Source organism: Simochromis diagramma, unplaced genomic scaffold (assembly GCF_900408965.1).
Source record: "Simochromis diagramma unplaced genomic scaffold, fSimDia1.1 OVJJ01000197.1, whole genome shotgun sequence".
In the NCBI taxonomy this organism is placed as follows: domain Eukaryota; kingdom Metazoa; phylum Chordata; class Actinopteri; order Cichliformes; family Cichlidae; genus Simochromis; species Simochromis diagramma.
This window is the reverse complement of record NW_024386935.1, coordinates 416,049-437,459: the sequence shown is the minus strand read 5'-3', so window position 1 is coordinate 437,459 and position 21,411 is coordinate 416,049. Positions and strand designations below refer to the sequence as shown.

The window sequence follows — 21,411 nt, the reverse complement described above, 5'->3', positions numbered from 1 at the left end:
CATTGTAGCAACAACTCTAAGTTTTGCTTGCTTCAAAAGCTTTTATGGTGTATAGGGCTTCTTTTTTCGTTTTCAGCAATCATTATTAGAATGAAACAAATATTATTACTCTTATTAAGATATACTGTCTGTGGTTTTTCCAACTCATGTGGTACGCCCAGTAGGTGGTCAAAATCAGAGTCAAATACTGTACTTTTCCACTATGCCATTACTTTCAAAATGCATTAAGAAGTGAAAAACTAGGAAAAATATTCTATTGGCAGCTCTGTGTTAAATTCTGTTGTTGATGGAACACAACTTAAAATACATAAACAATACCTTTAATGTTAATGATTTTCATATTTAGATTTCCATTCAAGATTTGAAAGTGGGCACTGGGACTGCAGAGCCCAGACCACCTGCCGGCATTTCTTCCCCTCAACGTTAATTCCATGGCTACGACCATGATGCTACGAATTCACTACCGCTTTTAGAAAAACATCTAGACCTGGACTTACATGGTTTCTTCGGACACTTTTGGCATTTGTGGAATCCCCACGAGGTCCCAATGGTCCCACAGCACTGCTCCAGCTTAGTTAGAATGGGCAGAGCCTTTCCACACTAACACATCGAGATGGAGAGAACAGAGAAAAGGACAAAACAGTGAGGATTAATATTTTTGCTTCTGTGTAACCTCAGAGGACAAAAATAAATGCAAACCTCCTCATAAAATATGATCTGGTAATGCAGAGAATATTAATTTTAAACTTTGAGCTATACTAACTAACAGGCATTATTTCTGTTCTGTATTTTACATCCATCGTCTTCTATAAATGTGTCTTTGGGATTAATACCACCGGTGTCATGTTGTACTGTTTTGTGCCTCTTATTGTTGTCCATATCTAATCAAAATATTTCCCAGACTTTTTGATTGATTGGTTTAGATTACTGAAACTGAAAGGCTGACTTGATCTAACAGATGTGTTATGACTGTAATTAAGCTCACAAACAGCAGACATGTCTGACATTGTACCTGACTGCCTGCTGTCTCCTGGAAGCAGCGGCCCAGTGCATTCTTAGAGGTGACAGGCTGGTACTGAGGAAACTGGTAGCTGTGCTGGCCCGGATAGACTATGTTGTAGCCATGGTGCTGGATCTTCTGGCTGCTTTCACTGTGATGGTAGCTATAACTAGTGGATGATGAGGAGCCTTTTGTTTGCTGTCCATTGTTGTTGTAATTGTCCAACTGAGACACCTGGTGGAACTGAACTGAGGCCTCTGGGGGGTGATTGATGTGGATGTTGACGATGCCTGGGCCGTACAGGAAGAAAAACACATACTGTATACAAGCATGACACTGATGTGGTGCATCACAGTAGATGATTAAGATTAACCATCTTTGTTAGGTTTATGATGTCACTAGTAAGGAGTCCAACTCTCCCCAAAAGCAAGAGACAAACAAAAATGACTTTCCTGACAAAAAAAGTAACAAATTGTGATATGCTTCAGTTACAATAAATCCTATTAATAAGTAAATAAATAAACCCAAAGCCTAATCCTATTTTGAAGAAGACAAAAACTGATATTTTAGGAGAAGATGCACATCAACTGGATTGTTTCTCTTTGTTTCTTGATTGCCAAGGCCCGAGAGACCAATCTAATTGGATAAAACACATATGATGATTGTCTAGGCCAATGTCACATTTCACTCACCAGGTGTCTGGCCGTTGCTATAGGTCAGAGGCAGGGTGTGTGTGGAGTGGACCTGATTCTGGCTGTAGCCTCCTGATGTCTGCTGGTGTCCGTTCTGAACCGCCATCTGGCAGAACTTTCCGGTGAAGTTTGGAGGGCATTGGCATTTGTCCCTGGTGCTGCACTTACCGCCATTTATACAGGGCAGGTGACACACCACTAAGCAGAGGAAAGACCAAGCGAAAGGTGTTAATGCGCTACTGGCTCCACTTCAACACACACAAACACTCGCCAAAAAAGAGTTTGAAATGATCAACAAATCAGCGAGTCAGCCCAGATTTTCATTTGTGTGACTGGTTAGCACATGTCACCACGAAACAAGTAAAATGCAAGCTATTCAAGGGAAAATATTATTCTTAGAGAAGTCTACTGTTCTCACAGACCATGAACACACAGCACAGAGCAGGTTGCAGATCTGCACACATAACTTTAAGAGTGGATAGGTACAAACATCAGCGTGTACGGGTGAAGTGAGGGATACAACAAATTCACTGTTTTTCAGGCAAAAGGTTCACACTGACAGTAAACCAGGTGATGCAATATATATGTGTTGGAGCCAAGTCCAGGCCAATATTTTACTCAGTTACATCATGCCATATTTAAGTATTTGTCATGATCTTTAAGTTTTTATTATAATCTTGATCATTTTAGGTTATAATGTAATATGCTGTGCTCCATAAATTAATCCTGCTTTGTTAGTCTGTTGTTGTTGTAAAGTGTTGGTAGATGTCGTAAAGGGGGTGTGTATTTGGCCCGCATGCGGAGGGGTGTGGGTAAAAGGTTAGGTAAGCAAGCAGGACGTGGAGCAGCAGTTTTCTGACCGTCGCCGTTTTAATGTCATTTTTTGTTGTAACACAAAGGGAATATAAACGGAGCTCCCACCAGAGGCATTTGTTTTGTACCTTTCGATTTGTAAGGAAAATAAATGTTTTGCCCCTTTTTTCCTTCGCCTCGTTTTTTGCTACCGGAAGGCATCCAAGAGACTTAACAAGAGCACGAGTCAGAAACTTTACGTTCTGCAGAAGCGGCAAAGAAGGACCGAAGGTTGCCGCTACATTAGTCAGAAAACTGCTCCGAAAGTGAGAGGATTACGCACACGTCACCGGCGCACAGAGTTAATCGGCCCGCGGCGCGGCAAGGGAAAACTGGAAAACGGGACGTGAATGAGGATGCGCTTCAGTCTTCCCGTGTTTCCGGATCCTTTCGGCAGTAAGAAAACCCCGCATCTGAAAAGTAAGAGGCTGTGCCTGCTTTACGGTTTGTGAAAATTCCTGTACGGTTAAGTGGTACATGGCCTGTGTAAAGGATTAATTGCATTGAAAGGTTTATGGCAGCGCAATTAATATGGAGCAGCAGGAAAAAAGAGTTTCCAAGCCAACCTTTAAAGCACAAGAGGAAAAGCTTCAGCATCTTAAAGTGACAAGGAAAACCAAGTTGGGTTATCTTACTAGAAAGATAAAAGAGATCGAGGAGCTTATGGAAGATGACGGCAATTTTGAGGAAGTGTCTGTTAAATTAGCCACTGACTTCTCAAAAATATATATTGAGTTTTGTGAAAACAACGATGCAGTTAAAAATCACTTGACTGAGTCGGAACTTCTTCATGATCAGGCACAGTGGTATGAGCCAAAGGCTAGCTATTTGAGAAGTTTTGTGGAGAAAGTCGAGAGATGGTTAAAAGGAGTGGAAATGCAAGCAGTTGAAGCAAGAATGGTTGATGCTGAAGTTGAGCCTGCAGACAGTGCTTCAGCAATATCGTCCAGACGCAGTAAAGCACATCGAAGCAGTCGAACCTCTTCTGTTGTGTCTTCGACCACATATTCTGCCAGGCTAAAGATTGAGGCAGATAGGGCTGCTCTGGTAGCGCGTGCTGAGGCATTAAAGCAAAAGATGGAGATTGACAGACAAGAAGCTGTTCTTAAGGCAAAAAGGGAGGAATGGGAGTTGCAAACAGCTATTGCTGCAGCTAACGCAAAGCTTGAGGTGCTGACTGTGAAGGAGCCAGCCCATAACACTTCTGCTGACTTGGTCAACAAAATGGCTACCTGCCAAAGATCTCCGGGCCAAAGCATTGGGGCCAGTTTTGGTTTGGTTCAGCCAGAACATGAAGATGTCGGTCGAGGATGTGAGTCAGAGGTAATGCAGGGCTCAGAAAGGAGTAGCAGGCTTCCTCATCCATTGAATAAGAAGGTTAATAGCCAGTCTATTACTAGTCAAGGCAGGATGGCTGATGTTAAAGACTTGTTGAATGTCATGAAGCGACAAAACGAGATTACAGAGCTCCTAGTAAAACAACAGAAAGCATCCACTCTCCCTCCTTTGGATGTTCCAGTATTCAGTGGGGATCCACTGGAGTTTGGGTTTTTTATGAAGGCGTTCGAGCATGGGATTGAGGAAAGGACAGACAGCAATAGAGATAGGTTGCGCTTCCTGGAGCAGTTCACCCAAGGGAGACCCAAGGTTCTTGTTCGTAGCTGTTCGCACATGTATCCTGACAGGGGCTACGCTGAAGCTAAGAGGCTTCTGCGCAAGCATTTTGGGGATGAATATACTATTGCCTCAGCCTACATTGAAAGAGCTCTAAAATGGCCTGTAATTAAGCCAGAGGATGGTGATGCACTGATGGAGTTTGCTATGTTCCTCACTAGTTGCTGTAACATAGTAGACAGCATGGAGTACATTGAGGAGATGGATAGCCCTACTAATATGAGAACAGTCATCTCCAAGCTTCCTTTTAAATTAAGGGAAAGGTGGAGGGGTTTCGCCTGTGACATTCAAGAACGTACAGCAATGAGAGCTAGATTCGCTGATCTGGTCAGTTTTGTAGAGAAGCAGGCAAAGATCGCTTCTCACCCATTGTTTGGTAACATTCAGGACACCACTTTGTCTAGAGACAAGGGCAAAGCAAAGGTGTGCAAAGAGAATGCTCTGAAATTCAAGGAGAGGGAAAGCATCTTTGCTACTAATACAGCACCTGTATCAAACAGTGCAGAGCAGACAAAGAGGGAAAGGGAAAATGTAGGCTCTACAGGTGGAAGACAGTGTCTTTTCTGTCATAAGGGAGGACACAACCTCAGTACCTGCAGACTCCTTAAGCAAAAGCCTCACAGAGAAAGGCTTGATTTCCTCAAATCAAAGAGCTTGTGTTTTGGTTGCCTGTCACAGGGGCATCTGAGCAAAGGCTGTCAGCAAAGACACACGTGTGAGACTTGTTCTCAGAAACATCCCACGATTCTGCATAAGGAGCAGTACTCTTCTCCTGATAGTGACAGTAAAAGTATCAGAGAACCAGCAGCAAGTTTTTCTCCAGCAGCAGGCAGTGAAACATGCGGTTGTACCGGGGCTGGCGAAACAGTCTGTGCACTTTCAATTGTGCCTGTGAAGGTCAGATGTTCAAGGAGCAACACAACAGTTGAATCATACGCGTTCTTAGACCCAGGAAGCACTGGAACCTTTTGTACAGATGAGCTGATGAGGGATTTACAGGTCACAGGAAAAAAGTCCAACATTCTGCTCCGCACCATGGGAAAGGAAGCGACAATCAGTACTCATGTCGTTAAGGGTCTCGAGGTCAGTGGTTTGGATGAGGACAACTTTTTGAAGATTCCCCAGGTTTTCACACAGGCAGAGATTCCAGTAACAAAGGAGAACATTCCACAACAAAGCGATGTGGACAGATGGCCTTATTTGAAGGAGGTTCAGCTCAAGCAGATTGATGGAAAAACTGGTATGTTAATAGGCACGAATGTACCAAAGGCGCTTGAGCCCTGGAAGGTTATCAATAGTGAGGGCAACGGCCCATATGCTGTAAAAACTGCACTAGGCTGGACGATTAATGGACCTCTGCTAAGAGAAGAGGGTATTGCTCAAGGAGCTGTTGAGTGGCCACCGGTGATGGTGAACAGGATATCGGTGACAAAGCTAGAGGAGCTCTCACAGCAGCAAATGAGGTATGATTTCCCTGAGCATGAGTTATCTGAGAAAATGGAAATGTCGGCCAGAGACAGACAATTTATGGAGTCTGTGTCACTGTCAGTGAAGCAGGTTCATGGTCACTACACCATTGGTCTTCCTTTAAAGAACAAGGGGGCTGCATTTCCAAACAACCGTGTTGTGGCGGTACAAAGAGCAGAAGGCCTGAAACGGAGGCTGTTAAGAGACAGTGAGTTTCATCAAGAGTACACAAAGTTTATGACAGAGACACTGGAAAGGGGCTATGCCGAAGAAGTTCCTGTGGCAGAAACTTGTAAAGGTGGTAGCAGAATATGGTATCTCCCACATCATGGGGTCTACCACCCAACCAAGCACAAGTTGAGAGTAGTATTTGACTGTGCATCCATGTATCAAGGCATGTCACTGAACTCACAGCTGTTGCAGGGGCCAGACTTAACCAATTCCCTCATAGGTGTTTTGATGAGGTTCAGGCAGGAACCAGTTGCCTTCATGTCTGATATTGAAGGCATGTTTCATCAAGTCAGGGTTCCCGCTGAAGATGCTGATCTGTTGAGATTCTTGTGGTGGCCACAGGGAGATCTTGATAAAGGCCTCAAGGAATACAGAATGGTAGTTCACTTGTTCGGTGCAACTTCTTCACCAAGCTGTGCATGCTACGCGCTGCAAAGGTGTGCTGAGGACAATCAGGCGAGGTTCAACCATATTGCGACGAACACTGTTCTGAGGAACTTTTATGTGGATGATTGCCTGAAGTCTGTCAGCACTGAAGAGCAGGCAATCTCACTGATTCGGGACCTCAGGACTTTGTGCGCTGCAGGAGGTTTCAAGCTCACGAAGTGGATTTCCAACAGCAGAGCGGTGCTTGCATCTATACCTGAGGATGACAGGGCTAAAGAAGTCAAGGAGCTTGATCTTGAAAGGGACTGCCTCCCTATTGAAAGAGCTTTAGGGGTTCAGTGGTGCGTGGAGTCTGACACGCTGAGATTCAGAGTTCTGGTTGAGAGCAAACCACTCACAAGGAGAGGACTGCTTTCGATGACCCACTTGGAATTTTATCCCCTCTTATCTTGCCAGTGAAGCACATCCTGCAAGAGCTAAGCAGAACAAAGCATGCATGGGATGATTTCATGCCAGAAGCTCTGTCTATGCAGTGGCAACAATGGGTCGGCAGTTTGCACCACTTAGCTAGGTTTGAAGTAGACAGATGTGTGAGACCAGTCAACCTTGGCAAGATCTCTTCAGCTCGACTTCATCACTTTGCCGACGCAAGTGAAAGGGGGTATGGCATAGCCACATACCTGGTTTCAAAAAACAATCTGAACCAGCCCCATAGTGCTTTCATTATTGGTAAAGCCAGGGTTACACCATTGAAGCCAGTGACCATACCACGACTCGAGCTTACTGCTGCAGTGGTGGCAGCAAAGATGGACAGGATGGTAAGAGCCGAACTGGAGTTGGAGTTGGAGGAGTCTGTCTTTTGGACGGACAGCACGTCGGTGATTAAGTACCTCAAGAATGAAACAGCGAGGTTTCGTACGTTTGTTGCCAATCGAGTTGCTGCCATCAAGGATAGATCAGCTGTCTCTCAGTGGAGATATGTGAACACCTCGGCCAATCCTGCAGACTTTGCTTCCAGAGGGCTCAGTGTTGGTGCCTTTCTCAAGGCAAAGACATGGATCACGGGTCCAGATTTCATTTTGAAACCAGAAATGGAGTGGCCAGAAATGCCAGACAGTGTATGCCAGCCAATCTGTAACGACCCAGAAGTCAAAGAAGCATCAGTATATGCTCTTGTGGTTGAAGAAGCTGCAGACGCCACCTCTCAACTCATTCATCATTACTCAAGCTGGCGTCGGGTTAAAAGAACCGTTGCATGGGTCTTGAGATTAAAAGGTGTGCTGAAGCTTCTTGCTCAAAAGAGGAAGGATTTAAAAGCGAATCTCTATGATGGAAGGTTGGAGCAGGAGAAGCAAATGACACACTTCAAGGTTAACCTTCCCATCTTGCCACTTTCTGTGAGTGACATGACTGAGGCAGAAGTGGAGATCGTGCGCTTCAGTCAAGGGCAGCGGTTTGGCGAAGAGATTGCCAAGCTGCAACAAGGAAAGACAGTGTCAAAGGATAGCCCTCTTTGTCAGTTGTCGCCAGTTGTACAGGATGGCATTCTGAGAGTGGGTGGCAGATTGAGCAGATCTAGCATGCAAGAGGAGTTAAAACACCCTGCAATCTTGGCTAAGGATCAGCATATAGCCACTCTCATTCTCAGATCTACTCACGAGGATCTTGGGCATTGTGGCAGGAATCATGTCCTATCAAAGGTACGGCAGAAGTACTGGATACTAAGATCTCATGCTGCTGTCCGGAAGATTTTGTCCCGGTGCGTCGCCTGCAGACGGCATCATGGGAAAGCGGCAAGTCAGATCATGGCAGATCTTCCTACTGAAAGGCTCACACCCGATGAGCCACCGTTCACAAGTGTCGGTGTGGACTACTTTGGTCCCTTCGAAATCAAAAGGGGTAGGACCATGATCAAAAGGTATGGCGTAGTTTTTACCTGCTTGACAGTGAGGGCTGTGCATATTGAGCTGGCAAATTCATTGGACACGGACTCTTGTATTCATGCCTTGCGGAGGTTCATTGCTAGGAGGGGACAGGTTCAGTTGATGCGTTCTGACAATGGAACAAACTTTGTAAGTGCAGAGAGGGAGCTGCGGGAAGCAGTGCGTGCTTTGGATAATGCAAAGATTCAAGAAGCCTTGTTGGTTAAAGGCATCACATGGATATTCAACCCCCCAGCTGCCTCGCATTTTGGAGGAGTTTGGGAGCGGCAGATACGGTCCATACGCAAAGTGCTCAGCTCCGTTGTGGAGCAGCAGATCCTTGATGAGGAGGGTCTGCACACACTGCTGTGTGAGGTAGAGGCGATTATCAATAGCCGCCCTATCTCAAGAGTCTCTACCGATCCGAACGACCTGGAGGCCTTGACGCCAAACCATTTGCTTTTGATGAAAGCCAAAACTCCGCTACCTCCTGGAGTATTCAGCAGGAGCGACTTGTACTCGAGGCGTAGATGGCGTCAAGTCCAGTACTTGGCGGATTTGTTTTGGACACGGTGGATCAAGGAGTATCTGCCAGACTTGCAAAGGCGACAAAAGTGGGCCCAGCCACAAAGAAATATCAGTCAAGGTGATATTGTCCTCATCGTGGATGATTCCGCTCCAAGAAATTCATGGCTAATGGGTCGAGTGATTCAGACGTTTGAGGATGCCAAGGGTCGGGTTCGTCAAGCCAAGGTGAAAACCAGCAAAAACATTCTCCTACGACCTGTGGCGAAGCTTTGTGTGCTGCTAGAGTGTGATATGTAGCGCCCCTTCTACATATTACTCAAGAGACAGCGGTAAAGGCTGGTCTCCTACGGTGAGTCATGTGCTTGAACCTCTGACTCCATTCCCTAATCTCCCCAACATACACACATACACGCATCCGCGAAGACATGTTCCAGCTTAAGAAGAGTTCCTGCTGTAACAAGACAAAACAAAGTTTCTGTTGGAATAAGGACATTAATGTGCCATATGAGCAGTTCGAGTACTTTGTATATTTGCCTGTTCGTTATCTGGAAGGTTTGATTTGTTGTTCTGAACAATATATTAGTGTATGTATAAGAGTAATTGTTTTGTGGCTCACAAGAACAATTAGGGGCCAGGATGTTGGAGCCAAGTCCAGGCCAATATTTTACTCAGTTACATCATGCCATATTTAAGTATTTGTCATGATCTTTAAGTTTTTATTATAATCTTGATCATTTTAGGTTATAATGTAATATGCTGTGCTCCATAAATTAATCCTGCTTTGTTAGTCTGTTGTTGTTGTAAAGTGTTGGTAGATGTCGTAAAGGGGGTGTGTATTTGGCCCGCATGCGGAGGGGTGTGGGTAAAAGGTTGGGTAAGCAAGCAGGACGTGGAGCAACAGTTTTCTGACCGTCGCCGTTTTAATGTCATTTTTTGTTGTAACACAAAGGGAATATAAACGGAGCTCCCACCAGAGGCATTTGTTTTGTACCTTTCGATTTGTAAGGAAAATAAATGTTTTGCCCCTTTTTTCCTTCGCCTCGTTTTTTGCTACCGGAAGGCATCCAAGAGACTTAACAAGAGCACGAGTCAGAAACTTTACGTTCTGCAGAAGCAGCAAAGAAGGACCGAAGGTTGCCGCTACAATATGTAAGGACTGTTTCCTGTTTAACTGTGTAATGTAGTCTAAGAAATTAAATACAAGATCCAAGACAAAATAAAAATGTGTTGTCAAGCTTTGACATCTCTTTCAGCTCTGACTGATTATTTTCTTGTCTCAGAGCCTGATAAAGTCAAACCAGAGGTCATCCATGAACAGGAAAATCATGTCACTCACATCTAAAAACTCCAGCCCACCACAGCAGCCGTTAATCATCACTGTCAAACATCTTTCCACACAATCACTCTACATACCTCATCAGCACAGGGCACACCACATGGAAAACGTCCTGTATACGAGCTAGTATGAAATTCACCAGTGTGTGAGCACATGTTTACACGTGCTTAATCCCTGCTTATTCCACTTTTCATTTTACTCAGTATGACTCTCAGTGACATGTATAAACTCTATAAAAGAAGTGGATGCAACTACTGCCATCTCTTAGTGAGTACATTATTATTTACAAGCCTTTTGGACTGAGAATTAACCACATTGTTGGTAACAAGGGTAGAGCAGGCTAGGACTGAGGGGTTATGTGACTGAAAGAGCAGAAGACACTTTACACAACCATGTGGTAGTCAATCACAAAATAGCCCGACTTTAGAGTATACCACTTTTATGTTGTCTTTTTTTTGTTTTCAAACATAAACTGCTGGACAATTTAAAGTGAGATGTTTGCTAATAGAAACTATGATGCTTTTCCTTATTTTTGTCATACACTGTTGCAATGGCCAAACGCATCATTCAATCAGTTTCCTGACCTGCTGTCCATCTACACCAAGCGGTGCAAGACTAAAGCCAGGAATATTACGATGGACCTCTCCCATCCCAACAATGGACTCTACTCACTGTTGAGGTCTGGGAAGCGCTTCCGCTCCCTTAAGGCCAAAACAGAGAGAATGAGGAGGAGCTTCATCCCCCAGGCTAGTCGGGCCCTGAACCAGGTGCAGGACTGGACTCTCCCACACACATCGCATCACCGCACGCACTCTGTTTGCACACTTCTTATAATTTATAATTTCCTTTTCTTCATAATTTCTTTCATAAATCATTATTTCCACATTCTTTTTACTGTAAAATTAAAAGTTAAAATCTGTAAATGTTGTAGTAACCTGTAAATCTGTAAATCTTACTGTCATTTAATGGTCGGGCATTGCACAGCAATAAGCATTTCACCACATGTCGCACTGTGTATGGTGCTGTGTGTGACAGATAAAATTTGAATTTGAATGTCCCGTGGGCTAAAAGCTTCAGACTGCTCTAAATACTTGGGTTTTAGACAGTTTTTTTCTATTCTTGGACCTGTATGATGTCAGTAGCGATGGCCCTTTAGCCCTTCGTCTCAGATAAACAGCTATAGTAATGAACACAGTTTAAAATAGTTGCTGTCCAGACCTTCTGTTTCTGTGGGCCATCCAATCAGAAGGCCTTGGCTTGAAGGGAGAGGAATTAAAATAACTTCTTTCAGACAGACAGTGATCTGAACATACACACACCCACAATGGACAACTGTACCCTCAAACACACAATAATAACATGGACTGAACCACCACTCACAACCACTAGCACTTTATATAGCCTCTGTAGGAATTATATCTCACTTATCTTAACTGCACTACTGTATAGCTCTGTGTAAATAATCATTCTGTACATTCGATAATCTTTAATCCTACAACTGTTTACAACTTGCATAGTTCCCATTTCTGTATAGCTGTATATCTCAGATTCTGTAAAGTTATTTATTTCATATTCTGTATAGTTTTTCATATTTATATCCTGTTCATAGCCTGTACATAGCTTGTACTCACTACAGCCTGTACATACTTATAGTTATAGAATATTCACAACATACTTCATACCGTGTACATTATAACATACCATAATAGACCCATTTCTGTAATATACTCACATATCTATATTATTGCTAATATATATTGTAATATATCTATATCACTAAAGCACTTCTGGATGGATGCAAACTGCATTTCGTTGCCCTGTACCTGTGCATGTGCAATGACAATAAAGTTGAATTCTATTCTATTCTATCTTCGGTCCAGTATAAGATGAATATAAACAATATTTTGAATTATGCAAATCCAGTGTAGTGGAATCTAAGATTAAAAATTTGGACTTGGAAATGAGCAGAACAGGGTTTCAGTGTCCAGCTGACTCAACGCTAAAACCTTACGCGTGTTCTGTCATTGTTCTGTTACACAGCTATTCTGTGTTTGATTTGTTGCACTATATTTAGACTTTGTTTACTGATGTTGGGCCCCAATATGCCCAAATGTCAAAGAGAAATTAAAAATGCATGGCGTGGAAGAGTTCGGGTCTTAGGAGGTTAAAGTAAAGAGTTTTAGTACAGAAGCACAGATGATATCACTGATGTGTGTCCAGAGTGAGTCACTGCTCACTATAAAATAATCAGTATAACGGTAATGTGAGTGTATTGCAGACTTTGTGTACATGAACATGAAATTTATTCTAATCAGCCAGACAGAATTGGAAATTAAAGCTGGTGTCTATTACAAACCTGTTTCAAATAAAGGCCTACTACCTTCCACAGTCGAGGTACTGTAAATACAGGGAGTCATCACTGTTTGATGAAACATTTTGTTTGTTACTCTAAATATGATTATATTTAACAAAATAAACAGCCTATACTTAACTAGCTGCTATTCCCATAAACTCCACTTCTAACTGGAGACGGTGTAGTTGCCACCTGCTGGCATACAAATAGTTTGGTATACCCAAATGTAAAAGCTTGAGAAAGAAGAAACTGCAAGACCAAAATTCAAAAATGTGTTCTCAGACCTCAGCAGACAACCTGCTGAATTTAATGTTATTATTAGAGTGAGAACTGAGGAAGACTCAAGACATCATAAACCAGAAATTATCCTTTCGAGAAGGATGGATAATTCTTATGTGCAGAATGAGCACAAGCAAGTGTGCACACACTGTGATTTTCAAAAGCACCTCTTTGAAAATGAAATGTTGAGATCTAAGACCTCTGTTTTTCCCGTTCTCCATTTTTTATACTCAGCTGAGATAATAGGACAGTCACTCTCAGTGTTGGGGTTTTATATAGTAAACCTGAGTCTCATTGCCTGTGTTCTTAAAAGATTATTCACTCTCAAAGGAATTCCATTTAGCACAACACATGTACTGTATACATACCCTCTCCACAGAAGTCAACAAAGTGAATATTAAAGAGGCTATTCGCTCCAGCTTTCAGTTTCTGTAAATGGCAGATTTAGCTAAGATCACTATAGTCAAAAGATCATTATTTCCACTTGCGGTGATTTATATTTTTTGTTATATTGAGCAGAGAGCACACCTTTCCACACTTCAAAATACAAACATGGACATCCAGCAGGACCCCCAGACCCCTCAGAAAAGGGTATGACAGCAAATAATATATTAGAGTCAGTACAAAAAGAGGAGTTGGAATGAAGGGGGTTTGCAAAGTAAACAGCTTGCAGAGCATGCTCTATGTGGTATTTGACAGTTGAGTCCATGGAAGGATATCAACTGGGTACTTAAAGCACCAGTCAAAATATTTTTTATATATTTTTAAAATAGTTTTAACATTCTATGCACTCAAACAATTTGTCTCTGACAATGTCCTCATGAAAAGCAGAGCCTAGGGACAAAGATAACAAAAGGTCAAAAACTGAATGTCCAGTTAGCATCCCCAGAAAATTTACGACTGATGATGAATTTCATGAAGATCCCTCAGCTGCCACAACCCTGCTTCTATACACACAAAAGTAGTTTTCCAGGATGAAATTTCAAAGTGTGAAGCCAGAGGTTTTTACCAAGTCTTCTGGAAAACGCAGGTTTTCAGCTGATGTGACTGCGAGTGGAGAAAAGGAAAGAGGAGGCACGTATTCCAAAAGCTGATGAATGTTCTAAGAGTCTTTGTCCAGAATCAGAAACACTTCTGCTGAAAAACTCCCCATAATAACTCTGGAGATGTCGCTTCTGTTCATACATATGTGATTGATGATAAAACTGCGCACTTTGGACAATAACCACTCTGTAATAACCATGTGACTGTGTGAAGGCTAAGACAATAAAAACATGAATGATATCTGTACTGATAAATGAAAGATAATTAAACTCCTGGAGGATTGTGTCCCAGCACTGTTCCAAGTGGCACCTTCACATTTAGGGAGACTGTGTCATATTTGGTTTTGGAAAGGAGCAGTGCCTGTGCAGAGAGTGCAGGATGTTTGCACACTTCTGAAAATCACCTGCTTCTGTCAGATGGTTTCAATTATAAAGAGTTTGTGCTAGGGAGCACTTCTTCAAAGATTTGTCTTCTTGTGCCTTAGAAAGATTGTGTCTATGTGGTCTCTCCAGTTATTGCAGCCTCCTTCAACTGGACATGCATGGTGTCAGGTTACCTGGTGATTCTAAACTGGACGTGAACTCTGTGTTAACCCTTTGGCAGACTGTCCATCCATCCAGGGTGTACCGCCTCACAATATAACAGCTGGGATAGGCTCCAGCTCAACCATGACTGTGACTTGGACATGTGGAAACGGATGGTTGGACGGATGGATGGACTAGCTAAGAATAGCTAAACTGACTTGAACATGAAAAGTGAAACTAAATTAAAGCTGAGACTTGCTAACATGTGGTACCAGTTATTTCATTTAAAACTGAATGTGAGAATGAGCCTGAAGAACAAAAAATGTAAGTGTCTAGACTGTTTATGCAGGATTCATTGCATATAAAATGAAAGTAATGCTGAAAGAAAATGAAAGCTACTTTCCTCACCATGAACTGGTACACCTGTGTTTCTCCTTTAGGCCCTGCTGCTTTGCCTTACACACTCACACCTCCCACCAAAACTTTCTTTTTTGTTAAATCCAACTGTAAATGATTCGATGTTGTCTGGACTGCAACAAATGAGCTGGCAGCCACAGGCACCTTTAATAAAGGGAAGCAGAAGCTGAGGGCCAGAAAGCTCTCAGCACTTGGAAAGACACTGGACTCACCTGGGAGAAAATATGCCAGAGGAGCTGGAAAAACACCACTTAATTCCACTCTCCAGGGGCTGCAGTGGGCCAAATGGGATGCACATTGAAAAGACTGAACCAGAGATTTTTTTTAAAACATATCCTGCTGTTTGCTATGACGTTATTGCCTGAATACTGTTGTCTATCACCAAACCCTAAGTAGCTTTTATCTAACATTTTGCCACAAATCACTAATTTTCCAATATTTGCTAAATTGACCACATTAGGGCTAAAAAATTGATTACATGGACTAACCTCACCTCTTAATCTTTGTGTTTTGGTGTTTTCTGTCCCATTGCAACAGGTGTATAAAACTAAGCATCAAACCATACAGTCTGCCTCTATTAAAAATTATAAAAGAATGGATTCTTCTAAAGAGGTGAATGAATTTGAGTGTTGTAATACGCGTTACTCTTAATCTGTTCATCCCTCTGTGATCAGCTGTAGGTGGAAACAACCATCAAATGCTTGATATTTACCAGAGAGCCTCATGTCGCAGTTACAAACGTTCTAAATGTTGCAATCTTTGATTATTGTTGCACATGTTCAGAATTATTTCGTTTCATTACTCATCCAAGTGACTTCTTCAGTCTCAGCTGATTGCAGGTTTCTCCAACCTTATAAACAGAACATCACATCATGAAGGCCCTGAGCAAATGTGGTTATCTCAGCTGGACTTTTGTCAGCCTATCAAATTGCTGCCATGAGCTTGGTGTCCACATTCTCACCTACAAAATGTTCAAATCAAACTGTTTAAATCTGCATTTCATCCTTTTATAAATCGTTTAGCAAATCTTATCAACGCCTTCATGTGCTGTAACCACAGCGCTGTGACACTGCTGTCACAGCAGTAACAAGACTGGCCTACCACAAATGTTTTGAACCTTCATCACCACAATAATTAGTGTGTAGCCCCAGTGGATGGAAAAATAAAATCACAAATTATTTACATCATTTCTATGTACAATATTATTACTATAGAGAAGAACCATGAACTGCAGCCAGTGAGGCTGAGACATTCACACAGATGGATGATAGACTGGGCTGATGTCCCAGTGAACATTTTTCTGCTGATTAGCTTGTGAAAAGTCCTGAGGCAGCTAAGTTATAACCAGATAGCATTTGACTGAAAATAAAGTTTATTCCACTGGGATTATTCTAAAGAGGTAATAAATTCTCCAGAACACAAGAGAATCCAAAATGGCAGGAGATGTTTAAACTTTGTAGAGCTTTAAAGTTTCTATTTTCCTCTGTTTACATGAAACTTGCTGATAAATGCATCATCAAGTTGCATCTTCTGGACATGAGATCTCAGTTAACTGGCATGAGTATAAAAACAGTATAAACACATCCACAGTTTAGGGAATCAGCGCTCGTCCCTCAACACCTATCTCATGAGGTAAGTATGATAAACAAGACGAGCATGATTTATTCGGTCTCAGTTCTTGAAGCTCACTATGGTGTGCAAGTAACTTTCATCTAGGCTCTGCCCTGCACACTGTTGCTGGAATGAGAAAGACAGAGAAAGGAAGGGCTTGAACTTTAAGGGGAGGACGAAGCAAGCTTGGACAAGCATGTGAGCTCATAGCAAATGTTACGACTGTAAACATGTTTGTGCCTGGTGCTGCCTTTTGGAGCATTTTTAATGCTCTGTGCAGTTTTGGTGTGTGAAGTTCTACTTTATTATTGGCCTGTTATTTAGCACGAGGTAGCCAATATTAGTTTCTATGCAATGCATCATCCTAATCAAGTTTACTCACATTACATGATAACTGAGCACGCCACCATTCTCAACTAAATAGGCACACTTCTGGTTGCCAAAAATGGCAATTTTATCAAACAAAACAGCAAATGGTGCGTATTAAAAGTGACAGATGGACTGGTGCAGTAGTTACAGTACTGTGGATGCTATACTGGTCTCCTGTGGTGAGAGCTGGGCATGAAAGTGAAGCTGTTGATTTACTGTTTGATCTGCATTCAAACCCATAACTACAGCCACAAGCTGCAGGTAGTGCCCGAAATGGAGTGTGACAACTCTAAAATCGTTGAAAGATTTAGCAACTGCAGAAGACCCATTTTGATGGATGCCTTTTTAACATATAAGAAAGCATGGAAGCCACGTTAACTCTCATTTCTCTCAACCCTATGGTGGGAAGTGGTCTGATCACAGTAGGCAGAGACAGCATACCCACAATATGCCCAGATTCTATGTGTGGGACCCACATGTGCCCACACATGCATATTAGTGTATTACCACCACTAATTGATATTGAGTGAGCAGTAGATTATTGCTTAAAAAAAAGCTAGTTTTATCCACTCCCTTATTCACATTATATTACACCAGATACTCTTCCTGACACAACCCTCAAGTGATTTAAGGCTCCTCCCAAGGACAAACCTTGCTCTTTTGCTTCATAGTCAGACATGTAAGGACAGGACAGGTTCCATAGGGAATCACCTGTCCTAATAAACAAACAAACAAAAACAAAAACACAATTCAAATCCTATCCCACTAGTCAGTCTACAGTCGTTTGCAGTTCACTTCCAAAGTTCTTTTGCAACAAGATAGGATCCAATTTAACTTCCATTTTATTGAGGTTATAAATCAGTCACCTTCTCTCAGCTTCATATATGTTCTGTGGTTTCACCAGAATATTTCCCTGTATGCTGGTTCCCTATTATAAATACAGCATACACACACATCCAGGTATGGATGAATTGTGGGACTGTATGGGCAGGGCAAACCAACACTTATCCCACACAGGCCCTAAGTGAGCGTCCGGACATAGGTTTTACAGCAGATGAGTTTTCTCTATATAAAACCCATATAGAAGCCCCTACCAGCTGGGTGCAGGCACACCCAACTGGGGCCCATGTGGGATAAATGTAGGTTTGGCCTGCCCAAACAACCCCACAGTTCATCCACAGCTACCCAGTGTGGGCCCGCATGGACATGTTTGCTAGCCAATCATATGATTACTGGATTATTTAAGTAATATTCATCTCCTTTATATCTCCACTTCAGCCTCTTCAGTGCATCCCCACCCCCTCTTGAAGTTTTTCACTTTTACCACTTTTTGGTTATTGGTTACTGGCTCCAATACTAATGTCAAAGACTGGAAACATTCACCTAAAGTTATATTTATTCAATAGCCAGAAGGGAGTTCAGGCATCACTGTTAATCCATCCCAGTGCAAAAAAGAAAACCATCCTTCCGGGTCATTCACAGTTAACAGTCTGAGGCTCTTTTTCCGTGAGCTGCTGTTACTCCAGTCATACTAATTTGTTCAGCTGCGTCAGACAGGAATTCAGTGAGTTCCACTCCCCATGTTTATTCATGTGTCACAGCCAGATACACTCATCTGCTTCTTGTAAGCACTCAGGCGGGTTAAGACACAGTCTGCTGGCTCTGTGAAACACCAAACAACACCCATGCCATATGCTCTATTACACAGGAGCAGTTCATGACATTCTCCAGTTTTAATCTAACTGTCTACACTAATCTTGAGGTCATTAACGCTACCTTTGGTTTTACTGTTCCCTTTTGGTTTGATTTTTTTCTCTGTATTTTGTAAATGTTGTTATGATCTGTGTAAATGTGCTTATCCATATCTTAAAAGTTGGTGGTCAAAAATCAAAATTCAAGATCACATCGCAAAAGATGTCCTTAGCTTTAATTAAAACCACCAAACATCAGATACCCATGGAGATTATTCAGGGATAAATCTGGTCAGCCAGTCATGGACTTTAAAACCTTTTCATTTTGTCTCTAAATTTAGTTGAAAAGCTAAAGATGAAAAACATCAGTCTTTAAGTCCACCTAATTTCAACCATTCACCAATTAATATCACAGATTTTGCCTTTTTTTGGCCATTCATCAATAACTTTTATCATTTCATCATCAGCTGATATAGCTAACCACTGTCTGGTCACAGTTGGCTGAATGAGACTAAGGCTGCTCTCTGATTGGTTTCTTCCATATCTACTATTAACTTGATGTTTCAGCTTTCTCTGCACTCAGCAGCTTTTACTTGACTATGCTGTAGAAGAGTCCAGTTCTAGCGGAGATACAATAAATAACTTTTGTTGGTGTGTTGGTTACAGCTAGCACCCGAAGCACTGTATATCATACTGACTGTATATCATACTGACTGTATATCATACTGACTGTATATCATACTGACTATCTTTCAGATTTGTAAAATCTTCCTGTTGATACCAAGACGTGTCTCAGACATAGTGTTAGTTATTATCCGTTTATGTGCTGATTAAAAAGTTAGACAAGGTACTGGTGACAATGTGCCACTCTCATCAACTGTGTAACTGTTCTTTTTTGACATCACACATCAGCAGTGACAAATAAATCACCAGAATTATTTAAGAAAATACACAACTGGAAAAATTTGGATTTGTGCATTGCTGGTCAAAAACTGGCATTAGAAAAATATATGACTGTTTAGCTATGTTCACCATGTACGTTTGCCATGAGAGTCATAAGGGACAGTAAAATTATCATCCTTAAAATCAGCATAATCATGTTAAAATACAGCAGACTCTTTTCATTACGGCACAATAATTTCACACCTGTGTACTGTTGTGAAGGAACGTGGTGATAAAATGCAAAAGATTTTCATGTCAACAACATGTTTTTCCACCAGCAGCTCTAATATGCCAGATTTGAGGCTTGTTAGTAGTAATACCACCCATCGAGATTGGTGATGTGCGCAACCAACAAAAGCCAGGATCACTTACCTACTCTGAAGTTGGGTGCTGTCAGGGTATCTGTGGCATGACCATTCTCACTGATGATGGTGGTGGTGTTTCCCCGCTCACAGTTGTTGTGACACCTGCCACCTATGCAGGTCAGTTTGCAGACAGTGGGCGTGAAGACCACCTTGATTCTTCCCGTATGGTTGCCTGCTGCCGCCAAAAATATGGCACAAAGCAAGACAAGAGGGAGGGAGAGCAGAGGAACTTCGGTTATTCTTTGAGCCACTGGAAGTGAAATTACTTTCATGTTGAAGCTTGTCTCAATCATCTGCTAAGGCTTCAGTCAAAACAACGACTAAAAAAAAAGAAAAAAACAAAAAATACAGCTACTATGTAATTTTCAATTTCTCAAAAACTTGTGTCTCGGCCCAACACTTCAAACTGCCTGCCTATCTATTCCTCCTCCTTCTCCAGTGCTCCTAAATCCAGGGGCGCCTCTGAAATATGAGCAGGAATAAAGAAAAAAAAAAATTGTGGGAGCGGGAGAAGTCAGCAAACAAAACTCTGGGATTCCTTCCAATTCGTCATCAGAAGTCTCTGAGAGGTGGATATCGGCATATCTTCCAAAACAGACAAACAGCAATTATGCCACCTTCAGCTCCAGTACAAGCATTCCTTGTGCTTCGCCTTTCTTTTCCTTCTCTCTTTCCCCTTGATTTTTACTCTTAAGGAACACTAGCACCTCAAATAAACAGCAAAATCTCCAAAAATACTTTACTATGAAGGCACCAAATCCGTAAAAAAGTTGCCCCAGTCTTACGGAGGAATGAAAGAAAAAAGCTTATCTCCCCATTCCTATGTTCGCTAAATATTCCTTCTCCACCCTCATGAAATCCAGCCCTCAGTTATTACTGACAGGAAAAAAAGAAGGCTTCAAAGTACCCAGCATGTGTAACCTACTGTTTAACACATACACCTCTTTAGTTACATGAAGCTTTTTTTCTTTAATCCATTCAATTTTCCTCGTCCACCCACCCACCCACCCACACACACACACACACACACACACACACACACACACACACACACACACACACACACACACAGTCTTTTAATATCTCTTCCCTATGCAGTGGTTCTTGGCATCCCTGTGTCAGGTCCAAACCCCTGTCTCCAGCACTCAGTGCTTTGTCTAAGACTGTCAGCTGTTCATGCCAGCGAGTGCAGACTCGTGGAGTAAATCCAAGGAGCTGAAAAAGAGGAATCTTTTTTTTAAAACCCGAGAGCAGTGAAAACCACTGGATAAAACGCCCCAGGCTACCTAAACATTCACTAATAGGTGCAAAAATTAACTATTAAACAGGGACTTAATGTGATGTAGCGGTTACTACCCAAAACCAATGGAAACTGGTTTTAAAAATAGTGCCAGGAGTGTATATAGACGTCCAAAATTTAAAGTCCACACATGGTTTGTCCAATTCCCCTTGGAGGGAAGATTATTTCCAAAAGGAAATAAACAAGGAAAGGAGAATGGCAAAGTAACTGTGGGCAGGGGGAATGTGGGACTTCGCTTCACTAAAGGAACAAAAATATAAACAAAAGGTTCCAAAACATCCACCTGGAAACCTCCAATCTGCAAACAATTTTGAAGCTTTTTTAAAAACAAACCTTCGTCTAAAGAAAATCAAATGTTAAGGTTTACTGAGCCACTGTGCTGATATATAGTATTCACCCAATTTTGTCTTTATTTTGGCTTATTATT

The 21,411-nt window shown here is 42.0% G+C and overlaps 1 protein-coding gene across 6 annotated transcripts in view; it reads right to left on the bottom strand.

The window, feature by feature from the left end:
- ltbp1 (latent transforming growth factor beta binding protein 1) overlaps nucleotides 1-21,411 on the bottom strand; it is a 127,545-nt gene that overhangs the window by 49,279 nt on the left and 56,855 nt on the right. For 5 of the 6 annotated variants that reach the window (XM_040037152.1, XM_040037153.1, XM_040037156.1 and 2 more), the window contains exons 4-7: nucleotides 19,692-19,859; nucleotides 1,693-1,890; nucleotides 1,013-1,290; nucleotides 498-600 (exon numbers count right to left, since the gene is read on the bottom strand). In XM_040037152.1, the coding sequence (XP_039893086.1) occupies nucleotides 498-600; nucleotides 1,013-1,290; nucleotides 1,693-1,890; nucleotides 19,692-19,859 (747 nt within the window). The remainder of the gene's footprint in view (nucleotides 1-497; nucleotides 601-1,012; nucleotides 1,291-1,692; nucleotides 1,891-19,691; nucleotides 19,860-21,411) is intronic. The other variant, XM_040037154.1, reaches the window with a different exon arrangement.